This window comes from Phragmites australis, chromosome 2 (genome assembly GCF_958298935.1).
Source record: "Phragmites australis chromosome 2, lpPhrAust1.1, whole genome shotgun sequence".
Taxonomy (NCBI): Eukaryota; Viridiplantae; Streptophyta; class Magnoliopsida; order Poales; family Poaceae; genus Phragmites; species Phragmites australis.
Genome location: NC_084922.1, coordinates 48,174,503 through 48,202,498, shown reverse-complemented (window position 1 = coordinate 48,202,498; position 27,996 = coordinate 48,174,503). Strand labels below are relative to the sequence as shown.

General features: G+C 41.8%; 3 protein-coding genes across 4 annotated transcripts; all 3 read right to left on the bottom strand.

Moving 5' to 3' along the window:
• Positions 1-121: 121 nt before the first annotated feature.
• Positions 122-10,189, bottom strand: LOC133909420 (structural maintenance of chromosomes protein 2-1-like). The gene is made up of 21 exons (XM_062351840.1): positions 9,709-10,189; positions 6,847-7,527; positions 6,615-6,758; positions 6,239-6,529; positions 5,940-6,125; positions 5,674-5,838; positions 5,511-5,570; positions 5,193-5,255; positions 4,983-5,074; positions 4,510-4,606; positions 3,908-4,024; positions 3,607-3,825; positions 3,009-3,149; positions 2,737-2,904; positions 2,466-2,650; positions 2,219-2,312; positions 2,048-2,136; positions 1,720-1,945; positions 912-986; positions 661-795; positions 122-553 (listed from the first exon to the last, which is right to left on the bottom strand). The coding sequence occupies exons 1-20, from the start codon at positions 10,024-10,026 to the stop codon at positions 679-681; spliced, it is 3,528 nt and encodes a 1,175-aa protein (XP_062207824.1). The 5' UTR covers positions 10,027-10,189; the 3' UTR covers positions 122-553; positions 661-678.
• A 2,960-nt stretch (positions 10,190-13,149) lies between these two features.
• LOC133908296 (peptidyl serine alpha-galactosyltransferase-like) lies at positions 13,150-14,715 on the bottom strand. The gene is made up of 3 exons (XM_062350289.1): positions 14,633-14,715; positions 13,933-14,119; positions 13,150-13,818 (listed from the first exon to the last, which is right to left on the bottom strand). Exons 1-3 carry the CDS (start codon positions 14,713-14,715, stop codon positions 13,150-13,152), a joined length of 939 nt encoding a protein of 312 aa, XP_062206273.1.
• An 8,201-nt stretch (positions 14,716-22,916) lies between these two features.
• On the bottom strand, positions 22,917-27,565 carry LOC133909418 (two-component response regulator ORR26-like). 2 transcript variants are annotated; one of them, XR_009908382.1, is made up of 6 exons: positions 27,277-27,565; positions 26,219-26,371; positions 25,726-26,106; positions 25,551-25,627; positions 23,775-24,855; positions 22,917-23,377 (listed from the first exon to the last, which is right to left on the bottom strand). XR_009908382.1 is itself a non-coding variant. In XM_062351839.1 (5 exons), the coding sequence occupies exons 1-5, from the start codon at positions 27,389-27,391 to the stop codon at positions 23,836-23,838; spliced, it is 1,746 nt and encodes a 581-aa protein (XP_062207823.1). In that variant the 5' UTR covers positions 27,392-27,565; the 3' UTR covers positions 23,624-23,835. The 2 variants fall into 2 exon arrangements, 1 of the variants encoding a protein (XP_062207823.1); XM_062351839.1 differs by lacking the exon at positions 22,917-23,377 and having other exon boundaries at positions 23,624-24,855.
• Positions 27,566-27,996: the final 431 nt, after the last annotated feature.

The window sequence follows — 27,996 nt, the reverse complement described above, 5'->3', positions numbered from 1 at the left end:
AGGCATGTGGTTACTCGGTGGCTTGCTCGTCAGCCAAGTGATACGAGCCATGATACGATTGATTAAAAGATCATCTGAAAGTGTCTCTCCTATGATAATAAAAAATAAAAAAATTGAGCCATCATAAAGCCTCTTAAGGCTACTTGTAGCAATGATGTACAAGGGACCAAGGGTATGCCGAACACATTTATAAGAAAGAAAAGGGAAATTAGTACATCACAGTAGCCATGATATTAGATGCATGGCCGCTGCATACCATGCAAGGCAAAACATGTCTGTGCTAGAGCGTTCAATCTTCAAAAGGAAATGGTTCAGCTACTAATTACACAATCGGGCAGATCAAAGTACATACAAACAGGGAAGAAGGCAAAGGTCACGAACGTAATGGCATGAATCAGTGTTACAGCGCCTATTTTGATGCCATGCCTGACAAGCGAGGAGCTTGAGACAATCTTGGAGCAACAGCCCCGAGGAAGTTAGCAAGGGGCGGAGGAACCGCGGAACCATTTGGCCACCTAGCAGTTGTGCTTATCATATTCGTAGGATCGGTATCCTGCAGCATTTGGTCACAGAATAAGGAATAAAAAGACAAAAAAAAAAGGAACTTATGTAAATGACAGCTTTAGATTTAAGATGCCTAGTTTCTGGTTTGGAACATACCTTCAGAAGATGAATCGATCATCTCTGTTTCGAAGGGACAGTTCGTGTCACAGTGGACACCCCATCAACAAATTTTGTTCGGAATATCACATTCGCGTTGTTGAACATTCCCTCTTTCAGTGAGACAACTATGAACTGCAAAGACAGTACTTCCCGCTTTCAGAACTTAGCCTTACAAGTGCCACAACTAGTACTCTTTTTCTGTGTAGTATGAGCAAAAGAGAAAAATAGAAGCTTGTCATTTGGATAACCTGAGAGTGTGGGAAATGAGCCTTGATCATTCTACCAATGTTTTGGGTATGGCTCAGATCAAGGGCAGCATCGACCTGCAGTGCATAAGCATCCAGATCAGTGGAAAACAACTACTTTCCATATGAAATTCTATAATGTCATGTCTAACCAAACCACTCTGCAAATACATGAGACATCGAACATACAAGACTACAAGAAATATCGTACTAACATCTCCTTGCCCAAAACCATGGATTTATAACCACAATACCAAGATATGAACAACGTCCCATTTTGGACAGAAGCCTTCCCAATAAACTGATATATCCATATAGTCATCATCACACTTTCAAGTTCTTTCAGTTCAAGACATAAATTCTAAACCAGAACCACTCTATCTAACAATGGGAACAGTGAAATTTGGTATCAGTCCTACCTAATACCAAATGTGTACAGTGGCATATTCTCAGTCTTCACTGCATTGTTTAGAAAGAGCAAAGGTAAAAGCTTGCCTACTAGTGAGATGGAATCATGCTCTGGATAGTTGCTTTAGTCTATCTTCATACTATTGATGACTAATCATTTCCAGCTTTCAAATATTTTCTAGTAACCGATCTTAGTAAAGATGTACTGATTTTCAGTGTCTCATCCATTAACAGCACTAAAGCTGAATTTGCTTAAGTTTCAATAAAAAAGGACCTTCTGAAATATCCGCCAACTGTAGTTCCTGTGCAATACATCCTCAGACATGCTAATAAGGCAAAGTTATGCTAGTTCCTAGCAACAGTAGATTGAAGTGTTAAGGGAGTAAATAATAAGCAGCCATACCTCATCCAATATGTACAGTGGTGCAGGTTTGAAAAGAAGCAGCGCCAGGATAAGACTGAGAGCAAGAAGGGATCGTTGCCCTCCACTAAGTTCAGACAGAGACTGCTTCCAAACTGTCCCGAATGCCACACGGACTTCAAGACCATCCAAGAAAGTACCTCCTTCAGGAGGTTCAAGTTTTGCCATTGTACCAGGTAAAAGAGTGCTGAATATAGATCCAAAATCCCTTTAGAAATAGAATGGTGAGGTTAGACACCAATAGACATATAATATCACACTGCGATTAAGCCTGGGAAAAACAATAAGTCACAAAATGACATATACTGACTTGTTTACTTTGAGCCACGTGACTTCCAAAGTCTCTTTCTTCTTTTCATCCAGCTCTTCTATCACTTTCTTGATTTTTGCCTTGTCATTCTGCAGATGCCAAAAGGTGTGTGCGTGTTGTTATCAAAATCATTCCCAGGTTATCAGGAAAACCACACATGGTAGGACCTACCTCGATGATGTTTTTCTTTGACATTAAATCATTGTACTCATCCTCTGCCTTCTCAAACATTGCCATAACTTTCTTATTGACCCTCTTCTCAAGACTGCATTTGGAAGGTAATGCTAAGTGGTGCTCACGTTGCAAATTATAGAATTAAATAATTGATGAGAGTACAGCCTTCAGAAGCACTACCATCAATATCTGTAATTCATAGTGAATTATGGAGCTAACAGAAACATCAGATATTCAGATGTACCTGGCTTGTTGAGCTTGAAGATTTTCAAGTTCTTCTCGTGCTTTATGAGGTTCAAAAGATGCAAAGTCATAATCAGTACCAATCTTCCCAAACAACTGTTTCTCAGTTGCGATCCAACTATACTTCTCCATTAGCTTATCAACTTTTGAAGAGCAGTCCTTCTGCTCTATCTCCATCCTCTTAACCTAATGTCATATCCAGGTATAAAAGCCTGCTCAAGCAGTCAATTATAAAGCAGAAATATGCAGCAGAAATCACAACCAACAACTACCTCATTTTCCATTTTCTTCCTTTCAACATTTAAGTCACTTAATTGCTGTTGAAGTTTTTGCTGCTCCTTGGCCATGCGGTTTATCTGTGAGTCACATTCCTTCAGTTTAGCACGTTCAGCGTTGAGCTCATGTTCAGCTTGGTCATATTCTTGCTTTATCGAAGTAACCTGCATTCCGCGAGTGAAGCACAACAGCATATTTAACTAATGAAATGCAAAGCTCAAAAATAACACAAGGCACGAAGAAACTATCAGACAGCATCTTGCCCTACCTTGTCCTTTTGTTTGTCCAAGGTTCCAGACAGAGCAGTAATTTGAGCCTTTGAAGTTGATAATTGCTCTTCTAGCATAGCAAGCTCATTAGCAATGGCATCCTTCTCCATAATTAGCCTCTCCCTCTCACTTTCATAAGCCTATCTCAAATATCCAATAAGAAAATATGTTAAAGATTGAATTGTCGAGATAACTGTTCAATTAAATGTATGACACTGAAGTTATGGAAAGTATCGAACCAGAAATTCAACAGAATTGAAATATTCCATACTCTAAATGGCTAAATGCAGCTATCTAGCTTCTGCATCAAAACTAACCACATGGTTAACTGGCAAACTTGCATGTATCTTCAAGGAGAGCTTGCAGTTAACTCATGGCAGTCAGTGAAATTCAAAATTTTCAGCTATAACCAGCCTAAAGAAAGTATCCTACCTATCTTCATAACCAAAAAGGTGAAAATATGTATCAAGAAATAAAACTACCTATATAGAACCCATTGTAGAACTAGAACACAAATATGAGTTAACACAAAGAGGAGAAAATGCTCCGAAGACTTTGTAAGCAAACACTTATGGCAACAGTGAGAAAGAAAGCAACCTTTAGTTGCTTCGACATGGACTGCATCTCTGATTTCAATGATTTGATCTTTTTTTCCAGACCTTTGAGTCTACCTTCACGTTCAGTGCCGTAAGTCCTGATGGTTTTTTCTAACTCAGAAACAGTAGATACACATTTTGCGTACTGTGCCTGCTTTTCTGTCAACTCTTGTTTTGATTCCTGAAGTTCTTGTTCAACTTTCTTTACAAGTTCACCTAACTGAAGTCCAAATATACCAATTGTTAATTCAGTTTGAAGTTGAAACTGGTAATGCAAACATATATATGGCGTAAGGTGATACCTTGTGATGTTCATTTTGCTCGACTCTGTTCTGAAATAATGAGAGATCATACGACTTGAGTTCAAACTGAGATTTCAACTCTGTGTACTTTTTCTGCAGTGGTAAAAGCGCTGCAATCTGTGGGGGGTGGGGAAGGTAAATTAAAATTTCTAGAAAAATAAATTTTAATATAAGTTACATAAGCAGCATATAACATGTTCAGAAGCAATGAAGAGATAATTGATAGAGACCAACATAATAAACACAGAGTACAAGCTAAGTGACAGCACCGTATATGAAATTCCTTTTATCATCGTGCATACATGCTAATGGTGTCAAAGAATATGTACTATTACAAAAATTACTGTATAAGCAATATTTTGTCGTTAAGCATTTGGCAGCATAAATGTGCATTCATGTTTCATAGTTTTCTTTCCTATATGGAAACATAAATATTAATATGGATTTACAAGCTTCCAATTAATAGATGAAAACAGCACTTTAAGGGCAAAAGGATGCTTGTAGGATGTGTTAATTCGGAGAGTGCTATAAATACATACAATTAAAAAAGAACATAAAGAAGAATAAAATTCGTGTGCTGGCATTGTGCAATCGGTGAATACCTTCTGTTCAATGACAGAGAATCTTTTCTCATGATCGGAGAGATCAGCCTCAGCTTTAGCTAATTCATCAAGTTTCCTTAGTAACTTCCCTTTATCACTGCATTATTATGGTAGACGTTACCAAAGGAAATGATGAATGTGTTTACCTGATCACATTAGTCCAGGACAGCAATTTTACTTCCTGACAACCATCTAGTTATCACCAGCAAGAACAATGACAATCCAAACAAAAGCATCCATGCTGCAAGTTTCATCTAGTACCAACCAATCCAAAACAATAAGAGCATCTGATGTGTATTTCCATCCTAGACACCCTTAAAAAAAAGCTGGAAAACCATTGTTCTTCACAGAAAAGCATTTACGTAATTTCAAACAACAGGAATATTAAAGGAACATCCAATACCAAATTCAACAAAGAAGATGACCAAGTCTAAACAGTATCATTAAGTAAAATATGATAACTAACACGTTACCTGTTACTACCTCCGGTCAAAAGGCCACTAGGCTGAAAATAGTCACCTTGAAGAGTCACACTAGTACTGCCAACTTGTCTATTAAATGCAACCTGTGCCAAGAAGCGAATTAACTAGCACACTATGGGCCACTTAATTTGTATTATACTTGGATAGATGTTCAGCTAAAATTAAAGTAACAAAACTTATTCATGAAGAAAGCAATATTACCTCTTTTGCTGCCTCCATATTACGACACACAAACGTTGAACCAAAGACAAAAGTCATAGCATTCTGCAATAAGATATCTATTACACAGACAGCCAGAAGCATGCGGTTTTGAGATTTAGAATATGATGAATTATGAATGACAAGGTGCACACGATGCATAATGCTACCCTAGCACTTACAAGTAAGAAGAAAACAACAAACACTAGATTGCAGGTATGTAATGAAATTATGAATCTACTCAAGCAAAAACATCCCGTGGACATTTCTCAAAAATTAACTTAATAGTACAAAATTATGATGGTTGATGGCAACACCAACCTTTACTTCTTCAGCATATCCAACCAATTCTAAAGCTAATGTTGCGTTGTCAGCACCAACCTACAAAACAATCAGTATATATTTCTCATTTAGACAAGTCATCACCAATCAAAGTGCTATATCCAACCAGTTTAACAAAAGAGATAAGGAAAAAATCACTAACCAGTCTACGAGCTGCCTGCTGAACTCTATCAGGTATCATACTTGTTTGGATTTTGTTCAAAGGTATGATGGTTACCCTATTTCGAAGATTCCCATTTTTTAATAATTGCTTTCCAGTGTCTTCTGTGTCAACAACCACATTAAATAACCTTCCACCTGCAGCAACCTGTAATATTTGCCTAACAATGAACTCGGATGGCTAGATCAACTACTTTGGCGCAAACAAAAATCAACTTTAGAACCGGAGGGGAGCTGGATGAAACAAACCTCCAGTGCTGTTGCCGTTGAGCTATCCTTTATTTTAATAAGCCGTGCAACAACCCCTTTCACTTTCGATCTGTCAAAACCCCTAACAGGGTCTCGATAACTGAAGTGAATGTTAGCAAGGTCACCAGAAAGCTCACGAACTTTGTCCTTCAATTTCTGAACCACTTCTAACTCTGTAGATCGGTCCTGCAGATGATAATGACACAGAAAAAGAATAATGGTCAACAGATCAGAAGCATAGCCCTCTAATTGGCACCTCTTATGCCACAGTAAAACTTTTTAACTCGAACTGCGTATACCTTTTGCAAAGCTTCCATCTGCCCCTCTTCATAATTAATAGATCCCATGGATGTCTTGATAGCTTCCAAGTCTTTTGTCCTAGCTTTCAGCTCATTCTCAGCTGCAGCAGCCTCATCACGCTTCGATACCAACTGAGCTTTCTTCTCTTTCAATTCCTTCTCAGAATGTCTTATTTTTGTAGTCAGCTGCTTTAGTCCAGATTCTGCCTCTCCAACTGCTGCTTTTGCATCTCTAAGTTGATCTTCTAGGCATTTCTTCTCATTTGCACTGCTTTTTCCTGCTAGCACGCCCTGGGTAAAAAAGAATTTAATATCCCAGAGTACAGAAAGTCAAGAGGCTTTGTGTTAATACTAAGATGTACAAACTTTTGCATACCTGATATTCTTTCTCGTTCTCATCCAACTCCTTTGTCAGATCCTCTGCTCTCCTTTTCATGTCAGATGCACCATCTTCTACATTTTTTACAGCAGCATCTCTCTCGAGTATAGATCTTTTGATGTCCTCAATGTTCGTGAGAACCTATATGTGAATTATGTAAAGGTACACCTTGTGAGTTATCCAAAATAAAATTTAGCATACCTAGTGACTGACATCAGTGCAGTGTTACCTTCTCAGCTCCCTTTTCCTCAGACTTTAGGGTTTCCTCATGATTATTCATCACAGAAGTTTCCTTAATAAGTGCATGCGATAGCTTATCCACTTTCTCTGACAAAGCCTTCATCTCACCACCTAGTTTTGCTTCCTTTTCAGCAGCCAAGGTAGATATGTTATTGTCCATTTCCTGTATGTCTGCTTTTAGCTTTTCTGTACTTTCATCCAGCTCAATAATCTTTGCCCTGATTTGTTTGACATCATTCAGTGCACCATCCCGCACTCTCTCAGCTTGAACAAACTCATAAGCAATACAAAATCTTTTGAGTCGATCTAGTTCAGCATTGCCATTGGCCCATTTCATGTACTGACACCGCTCTTTTCTAAGCTTCTCTAGTGCAGGAAGGATTTCATCATCAAGCAGTTTATTGATCTCATCAACTTTATTCTGCTTCTTCTCAAGTGTCTTAAGAGCAGATTCTTTCTTCATTTCGTACATTCTTGTGCCTGCTGCCTCTTCTAACATGGACAGTATTTCTGGAGGCTTCATGTTCAGTACTTTTGTTATGCGCCCTTGCATAATTAGAAAATGGGGATTGTTTACATTAAGCTGCACTGAGTGGAAAAGGGTCTGCACCCGGGAAGGTTGTGCGAGATGGCCATTGATAAGGTATTTGTTCCTTCCACCAACTACAATCTGCAAATAAAGGACAGTAACTAACTGATACCCCAGTAAACTTAGGAGGCATTTGGTCCAAAGAAACATAATGAAAGACTAAGAAAAAGCAAAACCAAAATGCAGATGAATACTCAATTAAAGCAGATTTATACTCTGTTTCCTGAATTAATCAAGCAAAATGAGATGAGAAAACCAACTGGTGTACTGCAATCGTGCCCGACATCTATCTAACTAATTAAGAACCAGTTAATTATAACTGTCTATACACCACTGAGACTAAGTGTTCAGCTCAAACAATGAGTTGGCTCGAACAACTTAACAAAATCAGAGCAAATCCAGCTTCATACATTGTAATCCTGAGTCCTTGCAATCTAAAACTAACAACTAATCCATCCAAGCTAAGTGTTCAGCTCAAACAATGAGTTGGCTCGAACAACTTAACAAAATCAGAGCAAATCCAGCTTCATACATTGTAATCCTGAGTCCTTGCAATCTAAAACTAACAACTAATCCATTCAAATTCTTGGATCAACAGATCCACCAACTATAACCCTCAAATAGAAACACTTTTTCATCAACAAGCCTATACATCCCTTCAAAAATACAACTCCATAATTGATGGCTCCAGCCTTTCAGTGTCCTAACCATCCAAATCTGCCTCCAAAGTCCAACCCATAAAAACCAAAACTGCATAGAACCACTTGAACCCTGGTGTCGACAAAGTTAACAACTGTGACATTAACAAATTCAACAACTGTGGCCTTGAAGGCCCAAATCAAATGAACTTCCAAAATATCTTTAAAAGGCCAGCTCTCCAAAGTCCACAACGACCTAAAGCATATCAGTAGAACCAAACTCCGAAAATAACCTCAAAATTCCAGATGCAGACCTTGCAAACCGAAAACTGTTTAGGCATAAAGTGCATACATGCACCACTGAGAAACAAGTGTTTGACTCAAAATGGGTCAGCTAAAACAAACTAAAAACATAAGAACAAATCCAGCTCCATAGACTCCTTGTAATCTAAACCATCTAAATCAGCTCTAGATACATAAAGAGGAACAAATACACCCACTTACACTCTTCAACCAACATATCAACCAACTCTAAGCCTCGAATAGATATAGTTTTAGCAAAATCAATAAAATCCCTTCACAAATCCAACTCAACCATCACCACCTCCAATCTTTCAGCAAGCAAACCGTCCAAATCTGCTTCCAATCAACAAAAACCAAAACAGCATGCGACCATTTAAACCCTAGTATCAAGAAATTTAACAACTCTAAGCCTTCAAGGACAAAATTACAAACAAACTCCTGCATATCCTCAAAAGGCCAGCTATCTACACTCCACATCAACCTAAATCAACACCATATGTCTAGAACTAAAATCCTAAAAGCCTGTCAAAATTCAAGCTGCAAGCATGGTTAATCATGAACAATTAAGCATGAACTATCCACATGCACCACTGAGAAATTTAAGTGTTTGACTAAAAAATGGGCCAGCTAGACCACACATTAACAAAATAAGAACAAATCCAGCTCCATACTTTGCAATCACTGATTCCTTGTAATCTTAAACCAATCAAATCAGCTTTGGATACATTAGAAAAACTAGCAAATACCATTTACAATCTCGGATCAACATATCTAGCCAACTCTAAGCCTAAAAGAGATACAGCTTTTTTAGAGAGAGAGAAGCAAAAATCCCTTCAGATTCCAGCTACAGAACTTGCAAATTTGCTTCTAATCCACAGAAACCAAAACAACTTGAACCCTGATATCCAGAAATCCAACATCTCTAAGACTTTAAGGAGAAAATTACAACCCAACTCCTAAAATACCCTCATAAGCACAGCTATCCACAATCCGCAGCGGCCCAAGTCAGCTCCGTGTCTGTAGAACTAGACTCCTAAAATCCCCTAAAAATTCCAGCTGCAGACATCACAAATCACCATCTCCTTCCGCCCCAAAACCAAACCACCTCAATCAGAAGCTCATCTTCGGAGACCAATAGATAAACCTACGACTCGTCAGCAAACAAATAGTGACTATCTCGAGAACATAAAAAGGGCAAAAATGTGTCGTAAGACCTAAAATCATGTGTAAAAAAATCCCCATGGAACTCAAAGACGCAAAAGCACGGAGAAGCTTCAGAAGGCGGCATGGCATAACGGACGATGCGGCAAGGATGTGTAACCTGGCGCGTGACGGTGATCTCGGGCGAGTCCTCGTAGCCGAGCGGTGAGCGGGAGCGGTCGGAGTTGTCGAAGACGATGGAGACGGTGGCCTTGGTGACGCCGGCCTGGCCCTGCTTGTAGACGAGCTCCTGGAGCGAGGCGGCGCGCACCTGGCGGAGGTCGGTGATGCCGAGCACGAAGCAGATGGAGTCGAGGATGTTGGACTTGCCGGAGCCGTTGAGCCCGGTGATGGCGTTGAACAGCGGGTCGAACCCCGACACCACCGTCCGCCCCGCGTACGACTTGAACCCCTCCAGGCATACCTCCTTGATGTGCATCTCGCCGGCGGCGTCGCCGGCCGGAGATGGGGCTAGGGTTTCGGGGTTTAGGCGGGAAAATTTTTGAGGCGTCTGGGTTTTCGCCCTTCCGTGGGTTGGGGATTTCGAAATGTTCTCAGGCGGACGCTACAGCGGCCGATGGAGGAAGGATACGGAACCGACTACCGGGCTGGTCCCGGGATGGTGTGCAAATGGGACTTCACGGTGGGCTGAGCTGGATTCGGTGCACCGCATCAATGGAGGCACAATGAGGACGTGTTTGGTGCACCGCATCAAGGACATCCTTTCTTTGCTCTTGCGTATATTTTAGTGAAAATATCGTTTGATTGTATGTATTTTTTTTATGTATTTATAGATGTAATTATATAGTTGGAGTCTGATTAGTTGGGTAAGTTCGAATTGGGTTTTTTCTTATAGAGTCTAGCCTAGTTGATGTATTGCTTCTGTTATAATACTATACCGATCCACTTGCTAAGTTGTAAGGTCATTACATCTATCTATGCAGGTAACTAAACAACTTCATATGATCATTACATCCACAAATGTAGGATTATTATATCTGCTCATACAGACAATCAAACACTCTTCTTTTCAGAGTTACTGTATTCGTTTAGTCTGCTTTTACTCGTTTAGAATATACATTGCAGCTTAAAAAATCTATGCAAACAACTAAACACTCCTTAACTTATAGCCAGTTACTGCAGCAAATCTATTGTAGTGATTATATTGTTCTTGAGATCACTTCAATTCCAGGGATCTCAATTCAGGTTGAGATTGCAAGCTGGGCTTTGTGTTATCTACATGAAATAAGCCGTCCTCTTCTCCTCATTTTTAAGCAAACCATTATTTTTTCTTTACTATTCCCCCCTGCTGATCTCTGCTCACATGGTCGTCATGTACCATGATTTACTCTAGTGAATGCGATGACATGTAGTACTTTGGTGGACCAGTTGTATTATGTGGATTCAGATTGTTATTTGAGTTTAAAAGGCAAAAAGATTTTACCCAACATCATCCGATATACTCCTATCCTATCATAACATGTCTTGCCAACAGTTCAAATGTAAGAATAATAGCATATCTTGACAGCATATGGCAATCATATATAGTACAGATTATAGCATGTACACCTCAGCCATGAGTTTCGTAAAAAAAAAACAGATTATTGTATCTGTATTCTTAGTTATTCATATGCATGTTTCTGAAAGTGTCCAGAGGGGGGTGAATAGATTTTTCTGAAAATTAAAACTAAAACAGCGGATTAAATCTGTCGGATACTCCGGTATGGTCCGGAGTCTCCGGTCTATACAGGAATTTTAGGACAACTACGAATTAAAGCTAATAGCTAAAATCTAAGGTTAAAACTAGGTCTACTGGATATCACAGAGCTAGAATAATACTTAACACTAGCAAGATGATCACTAGAGCAATTTGTATGACAAATCACAAATTTCACACAATAAAGCAAATTGCACAAATACGAACATGAGAGATTATCCCGGAGTTCGGTCACCTCACAAAGAAGTGCCTACGTCTCCGTTGAGGAGCTCACAAAGAGCCAGATCTTTTCCAACCCTATCCTCTTCTAGCGACCACCAAGATCAAGCTAGAAATTCTTACTCAATTCGAAGATATTTACAAACTTCCCGTGGCACTCCACAAATTTGTGTGCTCTACGGGCGACGCCTTACCGTCTAGAAGCACAAAGCTTCAAGAGAAATGATCGCAGCGAATGCTCGATGAAGAACTCAATGCTCAAGTGGCTTGAACCCTCTCCAAACACAAACTCTCTAAAAATTTGCAAACTTTGCACTAGAGGTGATTGGAGGGTCTTTGAATGCTCTTAAAGTGCTCAAGAGGTCTAAAGTTCACCAGCAACAGCAAGCTCTAAATGCCATGGGGTGTGGGAGCATTTATAGCCCTCTCTCAAAAACTAGCTGTTACTGTTTTGTCAGAACTGACTGGAGTATCCGGTGAACACCGGAGTATCCAGCCCTAAATCCAAAAACAGTGTCGGAACAGTCACAAAACGTGTCAGAACTAGCCGTTACAATTCTATTAAATTACCGGAATCTCCGGTGAACACCGGAGTCTCCGGTCCTGACAGGGCTTCCAAAAACATTAAGTCCGGAGACTAGCCGGACCCTCCAGCCTCTCTAGGTACCGGAGTATCCGGTGCACACCGGAGACTCCGGTCTTTTTATCAAAAAAGATTAAAAGCTAACCGAGAGTTTCTGTCCCTCGGAGACTCCGGTTAACACTAAATCACTTACCGGAGTGTCCGGTGAACACCGAAGACTCCGGTCCCCTTTTAATTAAAATAAACACCTAACCGAGACTCTCTGGCGGAGTCTCCCTCAGAGACTCCAGTCTGTTAACCCATAAACTACCGGAGTATCCAGTGAACACCGGAGACTCCGGTCTTTTTCCAATAAAAATAAATCGTAACCGAGACTCTCTGCCGGAGTCTACCTCGGAGACTCCGGGCTAAATACTGAGTACCGGAGTATCCGGACTCAGTGAATTTTTGCAGAATAAACTCGGTGTCCGTGGGTGATTGTGTCTCTCAACTAGTTGGTTCTAAGGGATATATTGAGTATTGAGACACTAACCAAGCAATCAAATGCAACCCTCTTAATAGAGCGGCTATCCTAGACTCAATTTCAAAAATAAAAGAATTTAAATCCTATTGAGTACTCTTCGTTGATTCTCTATTTGTTTCGACGGACGTCAAACGTCACTTATCTTTTCACTAATGCTTAAACCTGTTCATAACTTAGATAAGCATGTTAGTTCCTTAATCGTTTTGTCATCAATAAGCCAAAACCAACTTAGGGGGCCTAGATGCACTTTCAGTTTCCACAAATTAACAGTTTATGACAAGGGGAAACAATAACAAACGAAACAACAAATAAGTGTTTACATCATGCTATAAGCACCTATTAAATTAAATACAACACCAGTTGCATCAAAATTTACTAGCAACTAAAAGTAAAAGAAATTTGAAATTACAAGGTCATCCTCTGGCTTCTTATGATAGCTCAGTCAGATCCTGAGTCATGAGACTATATCCTTTTATGTATTGTTTTGGACTGTTGGCAAAGGAATAAATGATCATATTGTCTATTCTATAGTTATAGGCTTATAGCAGTCAAACAGGGCCTTCATGTTTCTAGAAGCCCTAGATCTTGAAATATTTCTCCGATCTGTGAAAAACATGGAGATTACTAGTAAAAACACTACAATCAATACTACCCAAACAACAATTATCCACATCCTGGAAGACCTAGCGAGTCTCCTAGATCTATGTACAGGTGATACAGTTGACACAGCTCTTCCGATAGTTTTCTCTCTTGCCACATCCATGTCTTTCTCGTTTCCTCCATTTCTACCTCTGGATGACTCCTGTCTAACTCTCTTGATTTTGTTAGAGGGTGAAAGGTGCTCAACTTTCTTAGAGGTTCTATCAATAGTGCCTAATTGAGGACAATTTCTATGCTCATGGTGCAAGTATAGGGCTTTGTTCAAAGCCCTCCCACATTCAATGCTGAGTAGATCCCTCTCACGTGCATCTAGATCTTCTTTCATAATGGTAGCTGGATCAGGTGGGTCGGGAAACTTGGCCCAGCAAGTATTTACCACATCAGCATTTCTCCAGTCAGCCTTGTCAAAGCTCCAATTACCAACTCCAAATCTCAGCCCATAATAGAAAACCTTGTATTTTGCTCCAGGTAGTGGAACGTAACCTGGATATATCATTATGTCTCTCCTTATGATGTGCCGCAGGTTAATCTGCAAGTGAATAAGAAAGTGTCATCTGGCAAGATAAGTAGGGAATTGATGGTGAGGCAAGCGGCGGAGGGGAGGGGGAAGTTGGCCGGCGGCCAGAAATTAACGACAGCGCACACTGGGAAGCTCACCGGTGACGTGCTCTGGCCAGGGATTCACGACGACGAGCGGACGCCGGAACACTACACGGCACTGCGGATTCAGAGGGGAGCTTGTCGACGGCGCCAGGCGGTAGAAGGACTCCCAGACGGCGACCGGAGGAGAGTGCAGCGGCGCGAAAGAATTGGGCAGCACCTCCCCTGCACTGGGAGGTGCCAATTTGCAAGGAAAAGAGGTCTGGTGCCTCTTGGTATCACGGCACGATGGCCGGCCACATCACAGAGTAACTGCAACGCCGGTGGCGACCTCAGCACGGCGGCGAAGGCAAAAGGCTATTGTGGCATGCGGCTACGTGCGAGAACAAGCTATGGGAATGCCTATACGCTATCTATGAGAACACGAGGGGGATCTAGGAGGCTCACCGGCGCTTGGGTAGAAGGAACGGGAAGGCCGTCGGCGGCAATGGTGTTGGCTCGGCTCCGTGCGCAGACAACTCTTGTTAGGCTTCCGGCAAACTGGCGACAGAACAGGGATAGTGACGGCTCCCTGGTGCTCCCCAGCGGCAAGTTGACGGCAAGTCAACGATGGCGAAGCAGGGGTAGAGAAAAGGGGCGCAAATGGCGGTGAAATGGGAAAAAGGGAAGGATATGAGCTCTGTACGTGCTATTTATAGAGGAAGGCGGAGATGGAGAGAGGTGGTGCGACTCGCTGGCGTCACGCGACGTCAGTGGCGAGGTGGCGGCCGACGCCCACCTTGTTTCCCGAGAATGGGCGTGCTCTGTGCCGGCCAAGCGTGAGCATGGGTGCGAAAGTCGCACGGTATTGCGTGGAGCATGGGCAGCAACAGAGAGAGAGGAGGGAGAGAGAGCATGAGAAGCGAAGGAGTGTCACGGTTGACTCGGAGAGGTGGCCGTCGCGGTGGCACGCGACAGCGTGGCGTGGCGTTGCGTTGGAGGAGGGGGGGGGAGTAGAAGGCGCGGGCGAGCTTAGATGCGTGACACGTGTACGGCGCAGATTACGCATGGGCGAGCGCGGTCGGTAGGCCAGCATGCAAGAGCGGGCCGCGTACGTGGAAGCTGGGCCGCACGAGGCTGCGGCAGCCCGCACGCGTGAGGAAGGGGGGAGGGAAAGGAGGTCGGGCCGGCTGGTGGGCTGAGAAAGAGAGAGGGGAGAAGAAATCGGCCCAGGATAAAAGGAAAAGAGAAAAAGAAAAGAGAGAGGGATTTTGGGAATAATTCAAAATGGAATATTTTAAATTTGAATTTTGACTTGGGATTAAGATCAACTCCATTTGAAATATTTGAACTTTGATTTGGATTTGGGTAACGATCCTTGGGAGGGGCTTTGAATTTAAGGAATTTTGAGCTGAATAGAATCTAAGATTAGATTTCAAAATTGAGAAACATTCTATTTTAAATCTCCACACAAAGAACCACAAAACTCAACTAATGCACAACTCATAAATATGATGGTATATATATACTGGTATATACTCATCCACATACATATTTTCTTAATCTTAGTTAGCTTAATTAATCTAAAAAGTTTTAATTTGGAGTGAAATCTGCAATCAATTAGCGTGCTTAACTCAGGATGTTACACCACAGATCCCACCGCCAACCACCCGTCCCGAACCCGTCGACGCATCCAGCCCTACTAATGGCACGACTCCCTGTGCCCTGATGGCGCGACGCCCCGAGCTATACTCCCAATGGCGCGACTCCACTCTAGCCCTTCTCGCTCGCCTCCGTTCCCCCCTCCTTATAACTACTATGAGGGCGACGACGCGCCATGGGCGGCGAGGGGCTAGACAACAACGACGTCACATGATTGAGCTGAAGCAGGTGGGCATACGGGTGTGCCCGCGGGGGCGGCGAGCACGGGCGACGTTTCCTACCTGTGGCGGGCGCGGGTGTGTGTAGCCTCTACCCGCGGGCATTTTGCACGTTGCCACCTTTACCACAAACAAGTGGTCTGCTCTTAGGGACAAAACTAGTGTTCAAGAACACCTACCAGAGGAGGAAGCCGGCCCAGATTCTCAAAGCCAAACCGGGATAAGGAAGCCAATGGTCCAAGGGGCGAATCAGCTTGAGTACTTGTAATCCGGAAGTTAGATGGAAGGTAGTTTGAGGAGAAGTAAAAGATTGGAAAACAAACATAGAGGTTGTTGCCTAGTGCTTGCCACCTCAACATCCTCCAAAGGGAAAGGAAAATCTAAGGCTCCCACAGCCCTGATCACAACTCCAACAAGCTATGATGGTAATTCAGTCTTCCTTTCTCCTTTCCCTAGTCCGATTAAATTTTCTTCGATTGCTGACCTAGACAACTATCCTGGAGTTTTCCCAGAAATTGGCACAAAGGCTATCAGGGAAGTGGCAACGACAAAGATGTAGCATCCCTCCTGAGGAGGTAACTCAAGACCTGCTATTTGAGCCTAGGGCATCGGAGGAGCTGAGGCAGGAGCAAATTTTGTAGATATGGATTGTCAAGATTGAAGAAACATTTTGGAGGCCATCTGCTGACAGAAGATGGAAGAGAAGTGACTAGTCATAGTGAAAAGGCTATAGTTGTATGGGACACTTTCAGGTCCAGAATGGGACATTCTGATTGCCCGGTCATGAGTTTTGATTTGGAGGATCTTGTCTCCTCGATAGATAATCTTAACAATCTCTTGGCCCCCTTTACCACTGAAGAAATTGATGGCATAATCAAAGTTTTGCCATCAGATAAGGCCCCAAGTCCTGATGGGTTCAACGACCTCTTCCTAAAAAAATCTTGGAATTTCATCAAGGGAGATTTCTATTCGATGTTTCTTGATTTCTATTTCGACAGCCCGAGACCTACGACCAATTAACAGCTCTTTCATCACCCTGGTGCTGAAGATCAGTACCCTAGAAACTCAAAGCGACTATAGACCAATGTCCTTGCTTAACACCTCCCTAAAGTTGTCAACCAAGCTACTAGCTAACAGACTTCAGTCGGTAATCCTGAACCTCATACATCAGAACCAATATGGATTTATAAAAGGCAGATCCATCCAAGATTGTCTGTCTCAGATGGGCTTTCGAGTATCTTCACCAATGTCATCAGTCAAAGAAAGAGCTAGTTATTCTCACGTTGGATTTTGAGAAGGCTTTTTACACCATTGAGCATCAGACTATCATGCAAATGATGAAACATCTTGGGTTCATTCATAGCTAGATGGGTTGGGTGAGAACCATTCTGGACTCAGGTACCTCTTCAGTCCTTCTCAATGGGTCCCCAGAAAGTCCTTTCAATGTAAAAGAGGGGTCATATAAGGTGATCCGCTTTCACCACTTCTCTCTGTGCTTGTTGCTGATCTCCTCCAAATTATTGTCAAGGAAGCGGCCAACAGAGGTCTAATCAGTCATCCTTTAGCCCTCCATCATGACTCAGACTTTCCAGTGGTTCAGTATGTCGACGACACTATATTAGTTATACATGCTTCTCAAAGACAAATCTTCTGCCTCAAAGGGCTCCTACACACTTTCAGCACATACACATGATTGAAGGTTAATTACCACAAATCATGTATGGTTCCCATCAATGTTTTTGCTGAAATGATGGAACTCCTGGCTAGCATGTTTGTTTGCAAAATTGGTTCCTTTCCCTTCCGCTATTTGGGTCTCCCTTTGGGAACTCACAGACCAAAAGTGGAGCACTTCTCCACCCTAATGAGCAATTTTCAGAAAAGACTGTCCACTACCTATTCTCTGTTGGGCATGGTTGATAGACTTACCTTGGTCAATTTGGCACTATCCTCCCTACCAACATATACAATGTGCTCCTTAAGGTTGCCTAAGAAGGTTATTGAGAATATGGACAAAGCTCGCAAGCATTGCCTTTGGAGATGAACGGATATCAATGCTAAAGGAAAACCTATAGTGGCGTGACCTCTGGTCTGCACTCTGAAAAATAGAGGGGGCTTGGTTTCATCAAGCTTCATGTGCAGAATGAGCCCTTTCTAATGAAACACCTCTTTAGGCAAATGTTCTTTGGATCAATTTGATATGGAGCACGCGCTATGCTGATGGTCCCTTACCACATAACTCGTCTCCCAAAGGCTCCTATTGGTGGATGGACATAATGAAGTTTTGTGATCACTTCATAGGTGTGGCTTCCGGGTCCTTAGGCGACAGATCAACAGTTCTTCACTGGCTTGATGTTTGGAATGAAAGATACCTCAAATATGTCGCATCCCAAATTCCGTAATCTCGTGATTAATCTTAATCATGTGTCATTAGCATTATAATTAAATTGGAGGGGAATTATTTTGGCACATTAGAGAAATTCGTTTAAAATCATTTGGATAAGAGAAAGAAAATTAGGAGAGAAAAGAATAAAAATCACATTGAAAATATCTCCTTTCTCTAACATGTGGGCCCCACCATCCCAACCACTCAAGTGGGCAACCCCACTTGCTCTCTCTCTCTCTCTCCTCCCTCACTTCCCACACCTCCACCTTGCAGTTGCAGTTGCAGCTCAACCCCCTCTCACTCTCCCACTCAAGCTCTCTCCATTCCTCCCTCAAATCCGCCCACAAGAGAAGGATTTAAGGTATGCATGTGGTACCATTGCATTCTCTAGCTCATGAGCTGCTCATCTATCTAATTCATTTTTATTTTCATGGAATAATCGAGTAATTCTTGAAGTTCTTGGCGTTCTTGAGCTTTTTGGAGCAAAAATGGAATTTTGGACAAATATGAAGTCTAGAGTTGTGTTACTAGTTGATTAGTAAGTTTCAGGACCCTTGGACTATCCCTAACATGTTCTCTTTAGGATTGGAAAAGATCGCAATTCGAATCGACCCAAAAATCCACTCGAGAGCAGTTTTCTAGGCTGGCCTGGATATTTCGGCCTCACCCATATACTCCGGGTTTAGCAGAAATCATCCGTCGAATTGTTTTCAAAATTGATTAGGGTTTAGAGTGCAAGATGAGTTTAGAATCCTTTGGATAGGTCATATACACGTTTGTGTAGCACAGATTTGTAAAGTGGGTCGAATCACTAAGGGAAAAAATTATGAAAGAACCCAAGTTTGTATCACCCGGATAATCCAGGTAAGCTCGGAGACTCCGGGTAGCCGCGTTAACGAATAACCAAGAGCCTCTCCCGAAGCCTCACCCGGAGTGTCCGGCACATCCCGGATAGTCCGAACAAGTTTGGAAGTTCCGGGTTAAGTTAGAATAGTGGTTAACCGAGCGCCTTCACCGGAGGATGGTCCGGAGACTCTGGAACCTGGATATTCCGGATTCACCCGGATACTCTGGGTCAGACAAGGAAAATGCAATAACAGAGCGCCTCTTCCGGAGGTTCACCCGAAGGGTCCGAACCCGGACATTCCGAACAAACTCGGATACTCCGGATGGTTGTTATTTTTCAGATTTCGTTTAGATCGTTTAGTATTACATTGATTCGCATGTTTATACTTCTAGCATGTTGTTTAGCATTGTGGCGTACCTTGTTGCATTCATTCATGCTCATCATTGCACGCGTTCTTGTTTAGTGAACAAGGAGCTTGCGTCAATACCTTTAAATGCCGCTTCTTTCCTTCAAACTTACAGGGTTGTCATTTTTCATATCATCTTCACTCCGTTTCTTCTTGATTCTTCATGTGATTGATGTGAATCACTTGTAGCTTCCCATGGCCTTGCACGGTATTGACGCAAAGCCTTCCCTCGCTCTTTACCATCATTTTGATCCTTCGGCACAAAGCCATTTGCATGCTCTTCATCACAGGATGATCCATTGTAGCCGAGTCTTGCTTGCCCTTTACCGTCTTGGTATAGTGAATAACTTTTATCCGATATCTCCAATGAATTCACTTTATCAAATATGGAGTCCAATCTTTGTTCTTCACTCTTGGCATATTGGATTTCAATTCAACTTATGCATTCTTATGGATCCTAACCCCAACTCATTCTCAAAGCATAAAGCACATGGGTTAATCTATAAAACATAATTGACAATGGCATACATTTAGTTACTTGATCTCCACAAGTAACTTAGCCTTCATTCTTCAAGCTTTTTCTTTTTCTTATGAGCATCACTAAGATCTCAATGACTTCGATGCAATTCTTTGAACTCATGGCATTCCTTAATGAATCCTTATTTCATCACTTATGTATCCCTTGTAGAATAACCTAATAACAATTCTCAACAACATTGTTAATCCATAGATGTTGTCATTGACTTACCTGAGTATTACTTAGAGCTCATCCATTTAGATGAATATCTCTTCTCCATGCATTATCTATGGAACAATCTACTAACAATTCTCAACATAACTGTTAGTCTATAGATATTATTATTAATTACCAAAACCATATTTAGGGGTTAAATGCACTTTCAAAGAGCACCTACCAAGATTATTCTCATATGCAAAGGACAAGATGATCTGTCTAGCTCAATTTGTCACTTATGGGAGCCAGTAGGATCATTTTCACTTCTCTTTTAGTCAATAAGTAGCGCGCACATCACTCTAGGATAGGAGGGACACTTGGTCATGTACCTAGGGATCCAAACCTTACTCACCCAACAGGTTCTATGTCTTCATTTTCAGGAATCTCACTCCTCCTCCCTCTTCCTTTATCTGGATTTGGAAGTCAAAATGCTTTAAGAAGATTAAAGTCTCTGTATGGCTACTTTTCAAAGATATGATCAACTTCACAAATCTTTTGAGAAGGAAGAACTTTCACATCGAAGGCAATGATTACAATTGTGTCCTTTGCTTCCAAAACATTGAAGAGTCAACTTTTCACCTCTTTTTTAAATGTCCTTTTTCCATAAGGTGATGGCAGCACCTTCAAGTGGTTTGGGATCATTCCAAGCCTTTTGTAACACCCCGAGGATCACCACAAACCCAAAATTCCACTCAAACCAACTTACAAGGCTGTCGAAAGAAAAATTTTGGCAGCACCTCCCCTGAAACTGGAGGTATAACTGGCAACAACACACAAGAGATATATAACAGTTTATAGAACATCACACTAGCAATTAAAGATCCTAGCAAACGAGAAACAAGCCTCGATTATACATCCAAACCACCACGAGCCAAAATATACATCACATGGCTAAGGTTCATCATCTAACAACATAACAAGATTAACCAAAAGAGAATGGTGAATATGCAAGCGATGTGCAGCTACCTATCCCACATACGCACCATCACCTTGAAAGGGATACCTGGAAAGAAAGTAAGGGTGAGATTCAAAAATCTCAGCAAACAAATTTGCTTTAACAAGTTATTTAGCCATAATTGATTAAGCAGCCATTTATAATAAAAGCATGGAGATCAAACAGAATAACATCTAGATAATATGGCTAAGCCCAACCAATAGCAACACCACCAATTATAACATCATCTAGCTTGATCCTTCACAACCGCATCATATATAAGCAAAAATTAAAGACTTCCTTTTGGCATACAAAAATGATGCGATCAAAGATATGAAACATCATATGAATGTGTATGCTTGCTCATCCTCACATTTACCCCTCCACGGTCAATGTAAGGGTGTGCGTTGTACCCCTCCACGGGTAACGTATGATGCTGTATCGGTGCGATCACGGCCATAAGACGGTGACATAGCTTCCAATGCATGAGATGCATATGCATAGCCAACAACATAACTTCCAAGACATGCTTAATACTTCAATAATTGCACAATATAGTAAAGATCAACTACAAGCGACATATTACACTTACTGCACTTTATAAATCAAGAACCGAGTAACCTTATGCAAGCTAAACAACATGGTAACAAGCCATTAATAATTTATTAGATTAGATATGTTCATGGCAATTAAAAGAATGGAGGCAACCAAATAAAAAGTTAAAGTGTAGCCATCTGCTACATTCATTTGCCTTTATCAGCGATGAAGGCGGACACTAGCTGCGACTGGAGCGGCACCTCCTGAACAAACACCAAATTAGCACCAAGACACAACAACAACAAAACAAAAGATGGCACATGCTTCTACACCCCAAAACCTTGTAATCCCGACAACCAAAGGCTACATAAAGATATCTACCAACTAGCTTGTTAGACTTTGAGCAAGAACTTCCTCTAGCTCGGTCGAAGACCAAAGAACAAGACACAACGCACGGGCTAATCCTCGCCGTACACCAACACCAATTAGCTAAAAATATCTAAATCGCTTACCCAAGAAGAACAACGTCAACGTCAACGGAAAGTCTATGACACGAACTACAACTTCCATTATAAACATACACTCGCATCTGACACCAGTTAGGCCTCAAATTAAATTAACGCACTACGCACTAACCAGACCAACAACACACTCAATTGACGACAAGACAACCAATCGACTACCTATGAGCATCTAAGGACTACGAAGGAGTCACATTTAGGGTGGAACCGTAAATCGGTGAAGAAACCGACGAACTCGCGGAAGACCACCTTCTCCTTCCTTCCTTCTTTCTTCTTCTTTCCTTTCCTTTCATCCTCTTCCTTCCCTTCTCTTCTCCTTCGTGGCCGACTGGCCCCCCTAGCTCACTCCCACAGCCTCCCTTGCATCCCCACTGTGCCACCGACTAGCGGCGCTCCGATCGGCGACCGGCGGCGGGGCTAAGGTGGCAACCAGAGGCTGGTTAGGGTGAGTCGGGGCCGAATGGGGGGTGGGATCGGGTGGGAGCCGATCCCAATGAGCTTTATCCTTTTTTTTATCCAATGGTCTAAATTCATTAGTCTCGCCACAGACTCACCGAGTGCCCAAACACGACGCTAGATAGCAATATGGAATCGTCTCGACGTGATTTATACATCCGCGGTCTCCGATCGTCTAACCGAGCAACAGTTTAAAAGGTCAAATTTTGTGCTCCCTCATGGGTCCCACGATCACAAATGAATTTAGCAATTTTCGGGTATTACACCTTTCTTTACCGTGACCCAGGAAGCTCCGAAACAAATCGCGCTTATCTTTCTTTATGGAGGTTTTCATGATGGTGGTGGGAGATATGGAAACAAAGAAATAGGAAAATCTTTCAGCGAGCTGCGCTTGTCTATTTACATTTGTACAGAATGAGCAGTGTAATAAACCCAGCCGTCACCTCCTTGATAGATTCCCTCCCCTAATTCTCTCTCTCCTCCTTTCTCTTGATGTCTGCTTCTTCCTGTACAATTTTATACTGGCTTCCTTTCTTTTTTGTTTTGTTTTTTTAATAATATACTAACACAGTAGAGGATTCCCCTACTGTACAGTTAAAAAATGATGTCATTAAATATGCCACTTTCATGGCCTCCATGACATTGAATATCCATTGTAAGTGACCAGTCCTGTTGATGCAGCAGCAAGCGAGTGGCTGTCATTGCCCGATTTAAGTTGAAGAACTAGTCTGTAGGCAAACTAGTGGATTGACTTTTTTTTCTTGTTGCCTAGCACTGTTCTCTTCATTATGTCTGATATGTCATCCTTGCATCTGCACATAAATTATTTCTGCATCAGAATTGCACTAGAACTCTGCTTACAGCTGTATTCACCTTCACCTATGTAATTCTTTCAGGTTAGATCAGCAAATAAATTCACAAATTGCAGTCTCTGCAGGAATTCTCTTCACCTATATAAATAAGGTTTCCTGTGAATATCATAAGTCTCACATATCATATGCAATGCTACGTCAGAGTAAGAGTTTACTGCAAATGTCATACATAGTTTTGAAGATCACCGTAAAGAGTATATATTATAGTCATTGTACCATAGCAGAATCTATAATACAGATAATTATCAAAAGTGGAGAAACTACAAATTAAATCCTTCCACCACAGGATCAAGTTAGATCACTATAGCCCTACAAGAGGTGCTATACGGGAACATACCAAAGAACATCATCCTTCCTCGCCGAAGGACGTGGTCGAAAGATGAGGGCAGCTGACACATTTATGCAAATAGGCATCCATCTATCAGCGGGTAGTCTGTTGTTTCGCTGCTAAACTCTAGATCATCATACCAGTTATTTTGTAGTCCAGGTAGTATCATTGCATCATTGTACTGAAACAAATCGATGCTATTCAGTCCTATATTCTCAAAAGAGACACCTTGAAGTTGATAACCGGGCAGGTCATTAGGTAGACAAGCCATTTCTGTGCATCCTATGAGATTTGCATCTTCTGAAGTAAGCAAAGTGGCTTGGCTCTTTGTCTGATCGAAGTAAGAAACTTTAAAGTTGGGCAACCCTTCCACATTGGAAAACTTCAGGTCACCATCAGTTGAGGTCACAACGCTGTCACTAAGTTGAACAGAAACTGAATCAACTGTACACGTCACTGCCGGTGATAAGGACTTCATACAGCCAAGAAGACCTGATTTCACATCTGAGAAGTCTCTGACATCCCCCTCCATGCTGCAACTCATCGATATTACCGGTGGTGGGGTATATAGATGACCAGGGGCAACTGGGTGCTCTAGGTCTGGTTTGGGTAGGCATGAATAGTCCCTTAACAGGTCGCAACGCTCACGGTTATGCTTTGGATATTGCATGAACTGCTTTGGTGGCACGCCCCCACTCCAGGACTGACATCCCAAGATCATTGTTTCTGATGGCTTCCTGTCCTGATTTACTGAAATTCTTTCAAAAGAGAGCATCCCACCTAAAGGTGAAGCACCGGTGACATTCTGAGAGTCAGTAACATCACTTACAGGAGTTCTATTTTTATCTGGCACCTGCAAGGGCACTGCAATCTTCGTGTCCTCTAAATGAGAATCTAGCATGTTGGCCTGAGCTTGGATCTTCTGAGAACCATGCTGGAATCCATTAGCAACGTTGCCTGGTTGCTCTTGGAAGGAGCTTCGGAGGTTAAGGTTATCTGATGGTCCCTTGTGACTGAAATCTTGCCTAGTAGCACCCATTATCATTTCCTCATTCTGCTTTTGCAACCTACTCAAGTAGAGGCGATATTTCTGCAAAGAAGATAATTTTATTTTTAGGACACCCGGGATCTAAGAACAAGCATCAGAGGACAAACAACTACTAGAACAACATTTATGAATTTGAAGGCATACAGGGATGCTAACTTGAATTCTAAAGGGTTGTTTGGCATAGCTTCAGCTCCAAGAATTCTTAGAGCTGGGTATTCCTAGCTCTGGAAATTTTTGGAGCTAGAGCTATGGACAAATTAGTGATGTTTGAGTGAGCCATCTTGTTCACATTTTATACTAAAAATAAATACATCAACCACTTCACTTTAGCTTACAAACTCTAGATCCAGCATAAATCCTGGAGTTGGAACTCTACCAAACATGTCCTAAGTATTAGATTAGGTAAGTTGTTTCAAACTTCATATGGCCTTTCCATGGAAGCTCGAATTCCATAATATTTCAAGGTTTAAGTTAAGGATGTAACTTGGTTGGGACAAAAGGCTTTGTTGTTGTTGTTGTAAGTTAAGGATGCAAGTACATGTGAATTGCAAATAAGTTTTTAAAGGAAGCTCGATTACTACAATCCAAGATTTAACCCCATATATTATATAATCAGAGCTTTAAATTGACTTAAGCTAAGAGTACATCATGTCAAAACATATTAGAAATCACCATAAGATCCAGTTTTCAAGGGAAGAGAACATAAAAATTTACCGATTGAACATGATAAGCCATACCTGAAGATGGCTAGCCACATTCTCTCTTGTCAGGCCAGGAACATTCATTAGGTCCAATATTTTCTTCGGCCCAACTTCTGCAATGCAATGATAGTTGCCGTTTCAAATTAGATCATGTGAATATATAGATATAGGAAGGGAAGTACAAGTCTATCAATTTTCAGAGAGCACTCACTGTCAAATCCAATTTGGTTCACAGCATTAACAAACTTCTGATGAAGGTCAACAGACCAGACAACTCTAGACTTCTTAACAGTAGCACCATCACTCGATTCCGGATCTGCATGGTCCTTATCAACATCTTTTCTCTTCCTCGTGGCATCGGCGTCAACTCTCATAAATAGGCCCCTCTCTTCCAATCCCTCACATCTGAGTATTTGGAGATCATCGCAGCTATCATGGCCTTCGATCTCTTTCACCTCATGCATTTTTTTCCGATATACGTGTTGCCAGATGTTCCGGAGTTCCTTCATTCGAACAGGCTTAAGGAGATAGTCACAAGCACCATGCTGCACACCTTTCATCACCCTACTTGTTTCTCCATCGATGGACATCACTGTGAAAACATATTGGAGCAATTTGGTACTTTCAGAATAGATATTCAAATCAAACAGAACATATTACTCGGAAAACTTGCAGGAAGGCATATTTTGGTGTTGAATACTGACTTAGAACAGGTAGATCCATCTCAAGTCCAATGTGTTCAAGAAGCTTGAAACCATCCATGTCAGGCATGTTGACATCACTAATTACGATGTCAAACTTGTTTCTCCTCTCCCGGAGAATTTCAAGAGCAACTCTGGCTAAGCCGCATGTAGTTACTGCAGGTAGATAACTATTTTAGTCTAAGTACAGGAATATTCATGATTACCAATCATAAACATGGATGCATGCATACAATATGGTTTTGGCTGAAAGCCAGATAGATAGTACTGAGATTATTAGAATAGCAGTGAAGTTTGTCGAAAAACGGATCATTAGATAGGATAAACTGATAGATGACAAACAATTCTGTTCAAATAAAATCCAAATGTCCATGAAAGCCAAATATGTAGCTCATTCATTGGAAACTTTACTGCACCCAAAGCCAGCAAATAAAAATAGTCTGCAGAACTGTAGAGTAAGAATACAAGGCAAGAACTATATTTTCCAAACTATAGTGCTTACTAAATTATGCACGGGTGGAACTAAGTGCTTCATAGAGAAGCAAGCCATGTACATCTAATAATTGAATCATCATCATCTAACAGTGACAAAACAGTGATCACTTCACAGTGAAGCAGGCTTACAATGCCTATGTTGTTCCATGTTTCACCTTACTAAATTTTAGCCCCAAAAAAAAATAGTGGACTAGGCCTGTAGCTCCTACTCATAACAGTTGATACCACACAGTTTGGCGAATTATATCAAAGGCAGAAATACCTCCTGACTGAACAATAACAATTCACATGTAGCATACAAGCAAAAATAAGCACATAAAAGAAGCCCGAAAGTGGGAAATTTGAACAAGAACCAAATACCCAACTTCAATCAACAAGGACTTGCCGGAAGGAGACTACTTTTCAAAACGTACTCACAAGAGCGAGACTTCACAAATCATTCACTGTGTAATTTCAACGAACGCTAGGCGTTCGTGCGTGACTGGAGCACATGAGCTCCCATCTTTCCTGTTCCCAACCCTAGCCATCAGGCTCGGGAACCAAAGAGGAAAGCAAAGATTCCAAACCTTCGTAAGAACATTTCCTGAGCATCTTCTCGAGGATCTTGAGCCAGGTCGGGTCGTCGTCCACGACGAGGACGCGCAGCCCGTAGGGGAAGGCGGTGGCGTCGGCCAGGGCCATGGCGCCCGCTAGCCTCGGCGCCTCGCGCGCGCGCGCGAGCTCCGGCTGCCTGCTCTCGCAGGGTTGAAGCGGGGAGTGGGGGAGCAAGGAGGCAGGGGAGGCCAGGGGGAACTATAAAAAGCGGTTGAAAAGTGTGAGGGGAAGTGGAGGCGGAGGAGGAGGCCGATAAATATTGGCGCCCGTTCTAGACGGTATTTTGTATCGGATGCTCTGACTTTAAATCATCGGGACCGTTGAATCACAAATATATAGACTAAATTTATACTACAGTATATTATGAACAGTATACTCGGCATAGTAAATTAGTGAAATTGCTACAAATCTTTTTCTACAGTATTTAAAGTCACGTAATTATTCACCTTTCATATTTTACTGTTCCTCTGTACCTCTACCGCCCTCGGGGGCCATGCTCTGGAGCGAAATGGCTTTGCTTTGGGATAAGAGCTCGGCAAGGCAAGCGGAAGTGAGTCACGGCCGGTCTTGATCAAGTGGAATATGAACTAGCAAGTGCCCTGCTTTCTTTTTCTTTTTAGTTAGGAAACGGTTATTTACTGCCTTGTTGGGTATTTTCTTGATTTCTTCGTTCTCGGAAGTGAAATCATTTT

Excerpts from the sequence above, each read along its gene's own strand:
- LOC133909420 (XM_062351840.1), bottom strand. The coding sequence starts at position 10,026 with ATGCACATCAAGGAGGTATGCCTGGAGGGGTTCAAGTCGTACGCGGGG. Across the intron at positions 4,607-4,982 it reads TTGACCGGAGGTAGTAACAG|TGATAAAGGGAAGTTACTAA; the intron begins GTAACGTGTTAG and ends ATAATAATGCAG. Across the intron at positions 3,826-3,907 it reads AGCAAAATGAACATCACAAG|TTAGGTGAACTTGTAAAGAA; the intron begins GTATCACCTTAC and ends TTTGGACTTCAG.
- LOC133908296 (XM_062350289.1), bottom strand. The coding sequence starts at position 14,715 with ATGCTCACGCTTGGCCGGCACAGAGCACGCCCATTCTCGGGAAACAAG. Across the intron at positions 14,120-14,632 it reads CACCTCGCCACTGACGTCGC|TGCAGGGGAGGTGCTGCCCA; the intron begins GTGACGCCAGCG and ends GGCACCTCCCAG. Across the intron at positions 13,819-13,932 it reads TCACCGGTGAGCTTCCCAGT|ATTAACCTGCGGCACATCAT; the intron begins GTGCGCTGTCGT and ends ATTCACTTGCAG.
- LOC133909418 (XM_062351839.1), bottom strand. The coding sequence starts at position 27,391 with ATGGCCCTGGCCGACGCCACCGCCTTCCCCTACGGGCTGCGCGTCCTC. Across the intron at positions 26,107-26,218 it reads GATGGATCTACCTGTTCTAA|TGATGTCCATCGATGGAGAA; the intron begins GTCAGTATTCAA and ends ATGTTTTCACAG. Across the intron at positions 24,856-25,550 it reads ATGTGGCTAGCCATCTTCAG|AAATATCGCCTCTACTTGAG; the intron begins GTATGGCTTATC and ends TCTTCTTTGCAG.